Below are 15,464 nucleotides of genomic sequence, written 5' to 3'. Positions count from 1 at the left end.
GCTGAAACCGAAACTGCGACTGGCCGCATTTAAAATGCCTCTAATTAAACAACCGTCGCACGCTGAAGCAAATGAGGTTTTACAGGTTATAAGTAGGTCACTAGCTACTTATCGCAACAAAAAAAACAAGATGCAAAATTTTTGTGTCAGTGCCCCTTTTTTAAGGCAAAATGGTGGGGGGGGGAAGGGGAGAAACTGTACTTTTTTTTTTATAGTTGGCGCCTTTCATGCTGTAACCCCGTTTTTCTTGTTTTTCGCTCACATTCTCAGATTATATATGACGCACTGGCCGAGAAGAAATAATAGTAAAAGAAAGCGTCTGAGTCAGAACACGTTGACCAGACAGAGTAGTAGTGTCTTCGAGGCTCATCTCATTGTCTGTCAAAAAAAAGCAAGAAGTTTGTAGTAAGTCCGCATGTACGCAATGTTTCTCACAGATTCCGAAAATAGCCAGTAGATAACGCATGTGACTACAGAGACTGAATTAGAAATCGTTTGTAAGGTCCCTTTGATGTGATAAAATCCTACGTACAAGACCACAGTTTAGCGTATGGACATTACAAATACTAGACTGTTGTTGCGCATTATGGTGCGTCCGCAAACTAAAACTCAACAATACAATAATCCTACTCACATAACTCCAAAGAAAACAATGGAAATGGAGGAATTGTCGCTGTTCCGAACACAAATTGTTGGGGTTAATACACCATGTTTCCAAAAACCCGTATGAAATGCATGTCGTGCGATTTTGTAATCTGGACCAAAAATAAAGCTGGAAAGGGGCCAGTTTAAGATAATTTGCATTGCCACTGACCGTTACCATATCTCCATGCTGCATTTATTGTTGATGTGATCAGTTGTCTTGAGATATTCATGATGGGCATATTTAGTGAATTTCTGTCTGAGCTAAAAATGAAGCTAATAGACTGCACATTTGCCTTACTGCTTGTTCCATTTTAGTTGTCTCCTGTCACATAAAACAGTATTACAAAAGGATAATGGCATATTAGCTAGCTGCAAACGTGTGTTTATGAAGAAAGTTTGCAATGTTATTGCTAGTTTCTGACATACTTTAGTTTTCTTCTGCTAACACACATTTGAGGTATGATTAGTACCAGACCTTCCCAAAATATTGTGTGCATGTTCAAGGCACTGCCCTAGAGTTTTATATTCCAAGCCTTTCACTGTAGCAGGTTTGAGATTCTTGAATAAGATAAGCTCATTCACAGGCAAAGGCCAGTGTTAAGTTCGGGCTCCGCATGTAATTAATGAAGGCCGCCGGTGGCCCATGTATTGGCGTCGCCTCCGCTGGTGGCCACTTTCCCGTGTCCCTTTCATGTAGCCGCACGGACGCCAAGTTCGGAGACGCGGAGAGCGTGTGTTATGCCCGTCCTTTTGTGTGTCAAAGGATGGGGGCGATTAGCCTGAGTGCCTCTGTCGCGTCGAGGGTGGCAGGGTCATTCGGCATAACAAGCTGACGGGCGGCCAGATGATCGTATCTCTTAGTGTTGAAAGCGCGCGCGGTGTAAGTTTGAAAAATCTTCGACTCCGGCGGCGGGCGCTCTTCGTCGACGGGTCGTTCGCCTCGACGATGGTCGCCTCGGCTGGCAGCGTCTCTCCCCGTGGTCTGTCCAGGTGGGCGGCGGCGCCCCTTCGTCTGGGAGGGAATTAGCAACCCTCATTGCCCGCGCGTCGCGGGACAATGGGGGCGTCGCGGGAGGCGCCACGCGAGGACCGCTCCGGGCCCTCGGCTTGGCTGTTGTTTGTGCAGATGCCGCCCGCTTAACGTAATGGATGGTTCACTTAAGGCCGCAGATGTCCTGTATTTTCTGGCCGGGTGTAACAGCGTGCGTAGGAAACGCACTTTGAGTGCATAAGAGAGAGGGTTAGGTCACGTGACCGTAGGTGAGGACGTGTGTGATTGGCTGGTTACTGTGGCCAATCAATGGTTTGTAATAATTGTTTTGAAAGGTTTTTCTCTCTTTCTTGAACGCCCCCTTTTTGGAGGCGGGGTTTTTGCTATCAAAACCGGAGTGTTGGGTTTTGTCGAGGGTCGGTCGAGAGGGGATCTAGTTTAGTATAGATCTCGGCCGAACAGGCTGCTGCTGTCAGAGTGACAATGTAACCGTCACTCTGACCTGATGTAAAGTTGGAGTTTTGTAAATAATGTAAATAAACCTAATATCCAGCAAGGAAGGCAGTCCTCATCCCTCACCCGCTCCAAGCATCGGTCGTCGGTCATCGGAGCGAGTCGAGATGGTCCTCTCGGCTCGCGCATCAAAAGAACATCACTATTTCGCCTCCATCAGTTCGCCAAGAAGATGGAGAGGTGAAATTTAACTGGCGCAGTCGACAGGATGACCACGACCATCGGCTGGAGCTGGTGGGGCATTGCGGAGAGACTCCTTCAACGCAAGGTTCGGCTCCGACCAACGACGAGCCAGACTCCAAGCATCGACGGGGCGACACCTCAGCGGGAGGCCTCGTGAGTTCCGGCTCAGTGCGGCAGCAGCCGCGATTCAACGGCAACGGGGCGACACCTCAGCGGGAGGCCTCGTGGGCTTCGGCCCAGGGTGGCGTAAGCCGCGGTTCAACGGGGCGACACCTCAGCGGGAGGCCTCGGGGGCTTCGGCCCAGGCGGCGTAAGCCGCGGTTCAACGGGGCGACACCTCAGCGGGAGGCCTCGGGGGCTTCGGCCCAGGGCGGCGTAAGCCGCGGTTCAACGGGGCGACACCTCAGCGGGAGGCCTCGGGGGCTTCGGCCCAGGGCGGCGTAAGCCGCGGTTCAACGGGGCGACACCTCAGCGGGAGGCCTCGGGGGCTTCGGCCCAGGGCGGCGTAAGCCGCGGTTCAACGGGGCGACACCTCAGCGGGAGGCCTCGGGGGCTTCGGCCCAGGGCGGCGTAAGCCGCGGTTCAACGGGGCGACACCTCAGCGGGAGGCCTCGTGGGCTCTGGCCCAGGGAGCACGGCCCCATCCCAGCGGCGAGAGCGGTGCATCGGGTCCACGAGCTGCTGCACCAGCGACACTGCGACCCGGCCGAACCCGGAGCGGGCACAGGTGGGCCCTGATTTGTTTTCTCCGGGTTCACCATGGCCACTATGCTAACGGGATGTCGCGGCACCGACCGGAAGGTTAGTGCCATTGTGCTCGAGATTGAGGAGTTGAGAGCGGAGATAGCTCTCAAAAATGCCCAGCACGCTTTAGAAAAAGCAAGGCTAGCGGGTAGCCGGGGCGCGGGTAGCCCGTCTGCATGGGCAGCTGAAGAGCTTAGCGCTCAATTAGCCCAAGGGCGAGCGGAGATAGCTTATGAAAAAGCGAAGCTTCGCAAGATTGGTGGCCTCGAAGAGGACGCCAATGTTTTCACGGTGTTTGTTCCCTCGTGGGCGCTTCGAGCGCCACGGGGTAATGAGAGTGGGAATGTAGTGGAGGTGGCCGAAGCCACCCCAGTTGTTGGGCAACACGGTAGCGTTCCCACTGCTACGGAGGAGATTGTGGAATCTCGTAAGACAGATGTCTTAGCTGCAGCAATTCCGTCTGTTGCGGCGGGCAGTGTTGCCGTGGCCACGCAGGAAAATGTCGAGAGTAGCACCGCCCCATGCGCCGACATAGATTCCGCGGCCGACCGCGAAGAGCCCCGCGTGGATGAGCTAACGCAGAGGTTGAGCGAAGCTGCAGAAAGCATTCTCATCTCGGAGGAGGCAGAGGAAGCGCAGGGGTCGGGCAAGGGCAGCGGATCGGCGCGCATAATTGTGGAGCTTCCGTGCGCGAAGCATGAAGGTGCAGGCGGCCCGCGGCGTCTTGCGCGTAGGGCGATTCCGACGGGCCCAAGAACGCGAAGTGCGGGGGCAGGTGTGGCGGCGCAGGTGCGACATCGTCGTACGCGCTACCGCCGAGTAGGGTGTTCCTTCTCTCCCGGGAGCACAGGACACCGCGAGCCGAACCAGGGTTCGTGTAGGATCAGCTGGTGGCGCACAACACGGAATCAGCTTCCGTGCGACGGTCGGTGTGTGCCGCCGCGGAAAGGGGCGTTAGCGCTGAATAGTGTGCAGTGCGAGACAGGGACGGTTCAGCGTTGTTTGCCGCACACTTAGTTGTTAGCGTTTTGCGTTTTTTTTCTGTTTTTTTATGTGTATGGTTCGCCCAGACGAGCGTTATTGTTAGTTTTACCTGTATTGTAGTTCTCCCCCTTGTTTTTAGTTTTTTTTATTGTGCATGTGTAGGTTGCGTTCATCTGTCGTAAGTCGTGTGATTTGCGAGAAGCGCAGCCTGGCGGTCTTAACGCTGTCTTCCTGAGGAGTAGTGCCGCTGTTACAGCACGGTAGGGAGTTTACCTCTGGGTACAATGGCGAGTGCCTTTCTTTATTTGCGCTCGTTGGCATGTGGTCATGGTGGGCCATGGAATGTGCAGGTAGGGCCCACTTGTGGTGCTTGTGTGCGAACTAGTGTCTGAAGTACTGAAAAGTGAACTTTCAGTACATCGCATGTGGACAGCAAGTGAACCGCAACAGGGACGAACAATCTGTGTCGCATCCCGAAAGAACCGGCGTCCGCGAGTGCGTGAAGAAACGCTGAACTTTCTTTAAACGTTTTGTTATTGGTACAGGAGTAGCCTCAATTTGAGCGTTTGGGTTTTGTTCGGGTGTTGTTTTTTTTTTTTTCATTAGAGTGCAAGCATGTTCCTACATACGCTGAACGGTTAAGGATGGATGGTGTCATTCATCCAGTTGTCAAGTTGTAACATTTATACCCTTCGTGGGGTTGGTTGCCTTTAATGGTAGAGGGTGCCACAAGTTTGTTCTCACGGGCCCTGTGGTTGAGTGCCTTCGTTTATTGTTTGATGTTGCGCAAGCCATCGCTAGGCGAAGGCACTGAGTATGCCGTGTTGTATCCGTTTTTGGTGCAGTTGGTCGGCGCGTTGTGCTGTTTGGGTTGGTGTGTAGCGGGTTAATTTTTTTTTGTTGTACTGTATTGTACCGCGTCGTATTGTATTTGCGTAACGGCTTGAGTGTTTTTTTTTAGTTCTGGCTCTGCAGTAAGACATAACCTGCAGGGGAGTTAATGTTGTACGTACAGCTAGTGTACGGACAACATTCTTAGTGCGGAGGTGTTAAGTTCGGGCTCCGCATGTAATTAATGAAGGCCGCCGGTGGCCCATGTATTGGCGTCGCCTCCGCTGGTGGCCACTTTCCCGTGTCCCTTTCATGTAGCCGCACGGACGCCAAGTTCGGAGACGCGGAGAGCGTGTGTTATGCCCGTCCTTTTGTGTGTCAAAGGATGGGGGCGATTAGCCTGAGTGCCTCTGTCGCGTCGAGGGTGGCAGGGTCATTCGGCATAACAAGCTGACGGGCGGCCAGATGATCGTATCTCTTAGTGTTGAAAGCGCGCGCGGTGTAAGTTTGAAAAATCTTCGACTCCGGCGGCGGGCGCTCTTCGTCGACGGGTCGTTCGCCTCGACGATGGTCGCCTCGGCTGGCAGCGTCTCTCCCCGTGGTCTGTCCAGGTGGGCGGCGGCGCCCCTTCGTCTGGGAGGGAATTAGCAACCCTCATTGCCCGCGCGTCGCGGGACAATGGGGGCGTCGCGGGAGGCGCCACGCGAGGACCGCTCCGGGCCCTCGGCTTGGCTGTTGTTTGTGCAGATGCCGCCCGCTTAACGTAATGGATGGTTCACTTAAGGCCGCAGATGTCCTGTATTTTCTGGCCGGGTGTAACAGCGTGCGTAGGAAACGCACTTTGAGTGCATAAGAGAGAGGGTTAGGTCACGTGACCGTAGGTGAGGACGTGTGTGATTGGCTGGTTACTGTGGCCAATCAATGGTTTGTAATAATTGTTTTGAAAGGTTTTTCTCTCTTTCTTGAACGCCCCCTTTTTGGAGGCGGGGTTTTTGCTATCAAAACCGGAGTGTTGGGTTTTGTCGAGGGTCGGTCGAGAGGGGATCTAGTTTAGTATAGATCTCGGCCGAACAGGCTGCTGCTGTCAGAGTGACAATGTAACCGTCACTCTGACCTGATGTAAAGTTGGAGTTTTGTAAATAATGTAAATAAACCTAATATCCAGCAAGGAAGGCAGTCCTCATCCCTCACCCGCTCCAAGCATCGGTCGTCGGTCATCGGAGCGAGTCGAGATGGTCCTCTCGGCTCGCGCATCAAAAGAACATCACTATTTCGCCTCCATCAGTTCGCCAAGAAGATGGAGAGGTGAAATTTAACTGCCAGTAAATGAGCTTTTGACTTCTGTTTTTGTCCTTGTGCAGTAGGATATTTTCATGTTAGAGTAGTAAAACCCCTCTGCATCCTTGTTTACCTCAAGATAATAAGTTTTGCTTACCTTAAGTTTCAAACTGCTTTAGTGCTCAGTGCTTTAGTTGTGTACACTTTATTATCTCTCATTTTTTCCGGCATCTGGTTGGTGCGTTCAGGGCGCCTTTTCAAGCCCTGGATGTCAACAAAGCTTCCAAGGAGGTGTCGCTGATAAACCTGTCCATATGTGAGTAGGCCAAGCCGCGCTTGCACAGGGTCAATTAGGACGTTTCTCATTTACAGAAGGTAACCACTTTTTGTGTATAGCTGATCTTGCAATTGGAATTTTCCTTGCAGACCCATGATGTGTTTACAGTGCAATTAACCGGTTATGCTGGGTGCATCAGGTTTTGGCAGGATGTGGTATGCGATTTGTGTGCACTAAATGAGAGAGAAGCTGTGCAATTTGTGCTCGCTGCCCTTCGTGTTACCGCTTTGCATAGAACTGCCCTTGTGTCTAGTTTTCTTGTCTTCAGGTTTCACCTAGGAATATTTATAACTACGTTCATTGGGTTGTCCTAGGTTATTATATGTACTCGAGAGTGGCTTAAAGTGGCGTCAAAATGATGTTAGGGCAGGAGATGACAAAGGCTTCAATTTCAGCGTCGTACCTGGGAGATCAAGTGGTTGCTGTTTAGCCAGCTGCAGGGCAATTCGACAGGCTTGCAAACCTCAGAGCTTTGTCACTTGTGGCTTAGCAATGTTTACCACACCGTTATATCATATTTCCTAAGGTAAATGCGTGTTTTCCCCTTCTGAACTGCTATTTGTACCTATTGGTCCAGTAATCATAAAATGGCCCAGGTGGTGGCCTCTGGATGGGAGGGCCCTGGTTGGTCCCCTGCTCTGGTGGCCGAGGTGCAGCTGGAAATCCTGGGCAAGCGCAGCAAACAACGGACGCCCCACTGTGGGCAGCTCAGCTGGCCTGGGCCATCGTCCGAGACGACCTGAAGGGCCACACCCTGGCCTATTCGGGCGGCTCTATGTGGCAGGAACAGGGCTCGGCCTCAGCAGGCGCTGTGCTAGGGGAGGTCACCCGGCAGGCGCTGCTGTAGTGCGCTGTGTCCTCAGGCACAGCCGAGCTGCTGGGTGTCAGCCTTGGCCTGACCCCAGTGCTTTGCCCTGCTATGCTACTCCCGGGTGGCCCTGCTGCGCATCCGGAGGGCGACTTTGTGCTCACTCCTGGTGCGGCGAGTGCTATATCGGGGCGCCTGGCTGCGGCCGCAGTGGGAGCCCAGACACAGAGAGCTCAAGGGCAACGAACCAGTGATGTGATATCTGCGCCTAACCGTGCCGAAAGGTAAATCCTGCTACATCCTTCTTCATTTCAAGCAATCTGCGCCAATCTTGTGCCGAAGCTTCGTTTCGCCGGGCTTCCGCGATGTGTTGCGCTCTGGTGGGAGGAGTCCTTTATGCCACGGGCGTTGAAGGAATCTTTTACATAAAATGAAGTGGAAGTTTTTACATAAAATGAGCTGAGTGCCTTCTGCGCGACTGCCGTTCAACGACGTCATTTTGCAGAGCCTGCGCTTCTTAAGCCCACAGCTGAGGAAAGAAAAGTCCTCTAGAGCTCATTTTAGGGTGCTGCAAGTGATCTAACCCTGCGATGAATTGACTTTGATGGATGAATACACGCTCGTCCAGCTTGAACATGTTGATCAGATCCGTCTACACGAATTAACAAGTATTGGAAGCAGAGTTTTGAGCAGAAGGAGGCTGATAACAAAACCAAATTGGCTAGGTTAGTGAAGGCATTGCTGTGCATTCCACATAGAAAAGCGGTTGGGGAAATGGGCTTCAATAAGAACTTCCGGCACCTTAGTGAAAGGGCTTGGTGTGCGATACAAACTGTTAATGGCATCAGGCACATTGTTTCGTTTTCCAAGCGCTTTGAAGGAGATGCAAGTCGCTTAAATGTGGCACCAGACGTTTTGAGAGCAGTACAAACATCTAGCAAAGACTGATAAGAGCGCATTGCGGCTGAAAAGCTCAGGCAGCTAAGCAGCAGTGTCTTGAAAGACCCAGCCAAGGCTGGTCCTAGTTACAATGGCCGAGACAGGCTCCAGCAAGAAGTGGAAACCACAAAAATATCATGGTGGCGAATGCGGAGCATCTAATTAGCCTCGGCATAAAGTCTAAGAGCTTCAGGTATGTCGAAAGTGGGCAGTCTTTTCTAGCTGAGGGTAAAGCTAGAATGGTGGCAGCACTGGACAAAATGGCACAAAAAACAACTTTGGACCTGTCACGATAGTTCTACTTTCATGCATATTTAACCAGAGAAACGTGGGTTTAGCACAAGTGTCTGTTTTGTTTCGTTACATTATGTGCTTACTTAAACAAGTTCAAAGGTGTTTTCAGGGGATCTAGTCATATTGTGTTTTATTGCCATGTAGTTGTTTTAGCTTCAGGATGTTGTTTTCATGTACATCAAACTGTCCACATTAACTCTTTCGTTACCGCGGGAAATTGACCAATTTTGAAGGGTCTAACAAAACATTTTTTTGTGCTATACATATTGGTTAGGCACACATTGCAGTCACACACAATGCAGATTATTCCACGCGCTTTCCAACGACACCAGTTTTATTAATGTTTTCCTAAATAATGATTCCGAAAAAAATTATCGAATTCGAAATTTTTGTCCGCGCGTCGAAGAAAAAAGAAAAAAGTAAGTTGTGTATAATAAACCACGTGTAGTAGAAAAAATTTAGAATATACATTTTGTAGGTAGACATTTCAAAAACCAGTCCTAGAAAAAAAATTGAGTTGCGCAGTACAATTTGTCAGATATAAAAGAAAATGTTAGCCGACATGGTGTCCATGCCTTCTGGTGAAGCCCAACCTCTATTTCAAGTTTTGCTATTTTGGATAGTTCTCTAGAAGAAATCTGGTGGTTTGACATTATTGAAGGCCCAAATTAGCCTCCACGTGATGTAAAAACACCTTGTCAATGATTATGACCGGCACAATATTGAAGGCAAGCAAGCGATGTGAAAAAACCCGCTTGGAGTTGAGAACCAAACTCTTTGGTGGATGCTTGTTGACGTTCTGATGATCGCTCATCAGTCAGAACTTTCATTTGCGTTTTATTATCATGTTCTGACTCACTATGGTAGCCCTGCTTGCAGGAATAAGGTACGATGCGCTAGAATCATGCCTAGCAAGCTTTCACCAAGCCGCCGTCGGGCTGTGAAGCGAGTTCAGCACTACGAGCCTACTACATTGCAGCGCCACCTAACAATTTCAAAAAGAAACAAATACAAGGCTGTTGGAGACTTTGTCAGAATAAACAGTACTACTAAGAAGCGACACTAGACTTCCGGAAATACCCTCGTATGAAACCGAAACTGGCCGGTGAACAGCTGGCGGTGTTCAAGGCCAATTGGAAGCGTTCTCCTCGTCTGAACTGATACCCGACGACTTGATGTTATCGTTTGACTTTCAGCGGAAGCTCTTATCGTAGAAGCAAGGCGTAGATAAAGTGGAAGCGCGAGCGGCATGCTTGTTTTGAGCAGCAGTAGCGGGCAACGGAGGCGCCATGGAAAATGAGTTTGTAGTTGGGTAACTGCGTAGTAGCGCCAAATATGAATTTCGCAATGCGAAAACGAAACCGAAACTGCTGGAAACTGGTTGAAAATGTCAGGCACACTTGCTAGACATGCGGGGGACCATCAGAAATAAGCTTTGGGAGAATAAAGCTGCCCTTTGTCCGAACCAAAGATCATTAGTGAATAGCTGGGGCCATTTTCAAGTAATTATCACCTCTCAACGCTGTCGGATTACAAAGCTGACCCCATTATTTGGTATTTGACTTGCCAGGAGCCTTTTGACAAAAAAAATATTACGGTAATGCAGCCTAACCACGACCTGCATCCTTTTTTCTCAAGTGCAGCAGCCACGCCCCCTTCGTCAAAAACACGCGCACCTCAGCTCGCAAAAAACGCCGCCAAAAATCTCAATGTCGCCGGAGCGGGAAAATTTAAACTGATTCTAAAAGGGCAATGCCTAGACTAATCACTGGCTGCATTAGGTGTACGAGAAACGACTACAACATGTCGAAATAGGCCATATAAATCATCGATCACCGGTGATCGATTCGAATAGGCGTGGTAACGAAAGAGTTAAGTGACTGTGTTTCGTTCATTCTGGTTTTATGAAAAGTTCTGTAGCCTACCGAATTGAATGCTGCCCCGATAGTCGTTTTTTAAATGAAAGTCAAGTTCCTTCATGATCTGTTGGCTCGTGTGGTGAATGCACACATCGCACAAACTCTTTTGGTGCTTGTCCTGGGGCATTTCATAATCGCTGTTAACAGACATCCGTGCGGCAGAAACTCTTCTGCACATAGGCATTTTATTTGTTTAAACATTTCTGTGTGCCCAGGATGATGCTCTTAGTTGTTTTTCTCCCCTTCCAGCAGTATTTCTCCCTTTGAGTGTCGACTTTTTTTGAAAAAAACTTTCCCTGGTGGTCAAATTAGTTTATTGCGGATTTGGAATGTACAAAATGTCTAAAGTCAGGATTAAATGGTAAAAAATTATCAGGAACAGTATTTTGGGGTCAGCATCACTTAGAACTGAAAAATGTTCAATAGTATTTCAGAGTGTGGTATTCCTTGAAACACGGGTCTACGCACAGTGCCTTATCGCAGTCTGCACGCATAAAGCGCATGTCCGAAAATTAGCTGTCTTCTTCCGAAGAAAGACTGTCTTCCGATTCAGACTCGGTGAAAGGAGCAAACTCAGAATCAGAAGAGTCATCGCGGTCGGTGTCATCAGAGCGGGCAGTTCGTTGGGCCATATCGTCGCTTTGCGGTGCATCTGAAGAACTGGAAGGCAACCCAGTAAACGAGGAGAGCGAGAATAACTCATGCGCGCCGGTGATAAACAAGCTAATAGCAGCGCCAATATAGATAGAAATCAACTTCCGCCGCCCCCGCAACGGAGTCTCCGATTAGGTTACTTCAGTTCCAAGCAAGGAGGGCAAGAATACCTAGTGAGCGTGGGTAATAAACCAGATAAGAGCAGCGCCAATATAGATCGAAATCAACTTCCGCCGCCCCTGATAGCAAGCGCCGATCAAGTTTCGCGCGCCTCCGATGCGATCACGTGGCGAAACTGAAACCACGAAACGCGTGGACACGTACAGACGCCGTAACGCGCCGAAGCCGGAGAGTTCTGTTTTTCACCGCGAGAAGGTAGCACAATCAAATTTCAAACACTTCTTGTAACTCCCAGGAGGTGGCAGCACCTCCCAGGGAGCATGCATCGTTAATATGGCGCGAAATTTCAAACGGATGCTCGAAATCGTACCCGTACGGCAAAGACCTTGCGGGACGGAAAACCGCCGCAGTACACGTACGGCAAAAACCCTCAAAGGGTTAATGCTTGTTCTGGCTGCTCCAAAATTACTCTACCCAATCACATTACTGCAAGAGGGAAGAGAGCTGCCCTCTCGACCAAGGCAGCCAAGGCGGCAGAGGATGATGCCTACTTGCTTATCCAGCGGCACGCGAGCACCCAGCGCCCGGACCCGAGGCTGTGGAGAAGCCGCCGTAGCTGTGTGGGCTGCATGGCCGTCCCGGCAGCAGCCCTCGGCTGTCCTGTGCCCCATGTGGGTGCCCGAGCAGAAAAACACCACCTGGAGGTGGCTGACAGCCCCGCCTGCTGGCCATGGAGAGTGGCCAGATTTAACAACAGGGAGGCGAGCTGCTGGCCGCACGCCGGAATCTTCGGCTGCTGGACCAGCTGCTGTTGCTGCCGGGCTGTGCCAGGGAGCGGGACAGAGTCCACAAGACCCTGGGCTCCTACCTGGACACCTCAGGAGTCATCCCCATGCTTCGCCTCCCAGCCCGGTGATTTGGAACATTGAGGAACTGAGGGTTTGTTTGTTTGTTATCTTCTCTTGTGCATGTGTGTGTGTGTGTGTGTGTTTTTAATACCCCTTTTTAAGGGACACTGAAGTGATTTGTAAACATTGCAGGAATACTAGTGCGAATTGTAGTCTGCAGTCTCTAGGCCATATTTCCACCACTCGCGGCATTTACGTGAATTTATTCGGTCGAAAAAATCAATTCAAAAATGCTGCCTTCCTCTGCATCCTTCTTGCTGATTTTGTGTGACATCAAAACAAGATGGTTTTGCTGCACTACTGGGCGGCTCGCCGGCCCTCCGACACAGTCAGTCGGTCCAGCGTATAGTCTTCTGGCCGCCAGCGGGTTGTCTTAATTTGTTTGCTCAGTTGAAACTAAGCCATGACCCATTTGTGCCTGGAAATGTCTGCCTTTAGTTGACCCATTTGTGCCTGGAAATATCTGCCTTTAGTTTGTTAGTTTGTAGACTGTATTCAGCTTTAACTCGCTCCACACATGCGACGCTCCGCTGACTGGTACGCTAGTAGAAAAATTCAAAGGCCAATTGAAGGCGGGAGAAGCCTAATCAAAGTTAATAAAGGTACAAAAAAGAAAACTGCGCATAAAACGAGGACACAAGAGAAGATGAATAGACACATAGAGTGCAGACTAGCAAGTGATTTTTTATTTGAGTGAAAAACACATCATGAAGGAAACTGCGATCTACGCATGTGCGATAACCTAGGGCACAGGACTAAGATAAACAACCAAAACTACAGCCAAAAGACTGAGCGCAACACGGGGGGCAAGGAACCCTACACTAGGCATGTGCAATCGCTTCGCACATAAACAAACAAGGCGAGGGCCGGGGTAGTCCAAGGGCACTAAAAATCACCTCCAAGAGTCCAGTCACGAAACGCAATCTTGGTGCTTAGTAGGGACACCGACGGTGAACTGACGCAATTATTGCCTTTTTTTTTTTTTTTTTTTTTTCAGAATCGCATAGTCTTCAACAATCTCCCTCCTGCCCGCACCCCTGTAACGCTTTGTCACTTCGCATGCTTCGAGGCATGCTTCGAGGCCTTTGCAGTCTTTACAGTGGGTGGCTGGGTTGCTGCCGGTAAAACTGCGGAGGCTGTCGGCGTGTACCCTCAGTCGATCATTAATGCATCAGCCCATTTGGCCAATGTACGATCACCCACAGGACAAGGGGGTTTCGTAGACGACGCATGCTTGACAGTTACCAAAGCGCTTCTCGTGTCTGTTCCGGCACCCCGCACGTCTATTTTCTTCGGAGTTTACACGCTTACACAACTTGTGTAGCTTGTTAGGTGCCAGAAAAACAACACGAACCCCCGCCTTTTCACTAGCTTTGTTGATCTTGTGCCCAACATTGTGGACGTAAGGTTCGGGCCTCCGCATGAAAGATTCAACCCAACTGGCTGTTGTGACTCTGCAACGGTGCCAGCGACCCAACCAGCTGAGCCAATTCAAGGGGCGTGTGGTTGTTCCTGTGTTCCTAAGGACGGCGTATGTATAGGGTTGTGTCTTGCCCCAATATTCAGTGACTTCCTACTCGCGCATTTCGACAGAAAACTTCGTCAGTTGCTTCTGTTGCTCCGCACTAACGTCACTAAGATTCTCCGCTTCGTTGACGACTTCCTAGTGCTGTATCCTCCCCCGACCGGTGCTTCCATTGTTTGCGAAAAGACATTGAGGGTGGAATGAAAGAGTTCAAAACACTTCTTCAACTTGATGTGTAGTGCCCTCTGAATTGAGCTGATACAGCACTAGGAAGTCGTCAAGGAAGCGGAAAATCTTAGTGACGTTAGTGCAGAGCAACGGAAGCAACTGACGAAGTTTTCTGTCGGAGCGTGCAAGTAGGAGGTCACTGAATATTGGGGCAAGACACAACCCTATACATCTATTTATTTATTTATTTAGAAATACTGCCAATCCCTAGTCGGGATTTTCGCAGGAAGGACATCGGAAGACACACAATAAAAGCACACAATAAAAACATCCGTAAGTTATACATCGTTTAGGATACGCGTTACATTGATGTGACCAAGTTCTCACGATTTTTAACAACCAAATTCAAACAAGTTCTAACCAAGTTCTAACAACAACGTTTTAACAATAATTGTACTACATCCAAATGATTACAGTGCGAAAGAGTCAAAATAACAAAGCCTAAAAACAATCGATTTTGCAAAGATGACTACAACAGCGCAACGTTAGGGTTCCGAACGCAAATGTGCTTCAACAAGAGGTGAAAAAATATTTAAAGAATTACTGCTGGTAATTATGGCTGCTAAGCGGTTCCATTCCCTTATGGTGGCTGGGAAGAATGAGTGTTTGAAACATTCCGTGCGGAATGCGTATTCTTGCAGTATTTCGGGGTGCTGCTTACGCGTGGGTCGTGATTGTTTAACTGTAATGTATCTGGAGGCATCGATGTTGGTTTGCTTATGGCGTAGCTGGTACATGAATCGTAGGCGTGCTAGCCTTGCTCGTTTTTGCAGCGTTAGCATGTTCGCTTCTTCAAGCATTTCGGTAGGTGAGTCCGTTTGCCTAAACTTGTTATAAATGAATCGGACAGCTTTTCTTTGCACGCCTTCTAGTTTCGAAATATGTTTTTTTGTGTACGGGAACCAAACAACGTTCGCGTATTCAAGAACAGATCTTACGTACGTGTTGTAGGCTAACAGTTTAATTTCAGAAGGTGCTAGCCGAAGGCATCGTCTCAGAAAAAATAGTCGTTTCAGCGCGGTTGCTGTAACGTTAGAAACGTGGGCATCCCATCTGAGATCGCTAGTAAAGGTGAGGCCAAGGTACTTATGATGACTTGCTCTAGAAAGTGGGATGCTATTGATGGTATATGAGAACTCTGACCATTCCCTTTTTCTTGTTACTGTCACCTCCACTATGGCGCACCTCATCGCCTGTGTAGCGTCGGCGCGTAAAACATAATCAATACCCCCTCGTGCCTTTGTCTCTCCTCTCTACCTGCCTGTCATGCCCTCCCCCACTCCCCACACGAGTGGACATACTGGTGTCCATGCCTAGGTGTGACAATTTACAGCTGCTGGTGCACATTCCTTTCTGTCTTCCTGGAAATTCATTCATTTTGGTAAAGGATAAAAATTACTGCAGCCTTAATTCTTATACTTGCTTTCAGCACCAATACCCATCAATAATACAGTCGAACCCCACTACAACGAACTCCGCTTCAACAAAATTTCCGTTTCGACGAAAAATTTCCAATTCCCCATCAGTTAGCCAGAGAAGTCAGTGCAACACAGTCCTCGCCCC

The 15,464-nt window shown here is 49.5% G+C and overlaps 1 protein-coding gene across 1 annotated transcript in view; it reads left to right on the top strand.

The window, feature by feature from the left end:
* Window positions 1-15,464, top strand: part of LOC144176060 (uncharacterized) — a 78,829-nt gene that overhangs the window by 3,869 nt on the left and 59,496 nt on the right. Inside the window, exons 2-4 of the mRNA XM_077705183.1 lie at window positions 6,418-6,485; window positions 7,103-7,598; window positions 11,804-12,179. Of these exons, the coding sequence (XP_077561309.1) occupies window positions 7,426-7,598; window positions 11,804-12,179 (549 nt within the window). The 5' untranslated portion in view covers window positions 6,418-6,485; window positions 7,103-7,425. The remainder of the gene's footprint in view (window positions 1-6,417; window positions 6,486-7,102; window positions 7,599-11,803; window positions 12,180-15,464) is intronic.

The sequence above is a fragment of the Haemaphysalis longicornis genome, unplaced genomic scaffold (genome assembly GCF_048455015.1).
Source record: "Haemaphysalis longicornis isolate Haplotype H1 unplaced genomic scaffold, Haemaphysalis longicornis Haplotype H1 scaffold_3, whole genome shotgun sequence".
In the NCBI taxonomy this organism is placed as follows: domain Eukaryota; kingdom Metazoa; phylum Arthropoda; class Arachnida; order Ixodida; family Ixodidae; genus Haemaphysalis; species Haemaphysalis longicornis.
The sequence above is the reverse complement of the archived record's forward strand: the minus strand, read 5'-3'. Positions and strand labels throughout refer to the sequence as shown.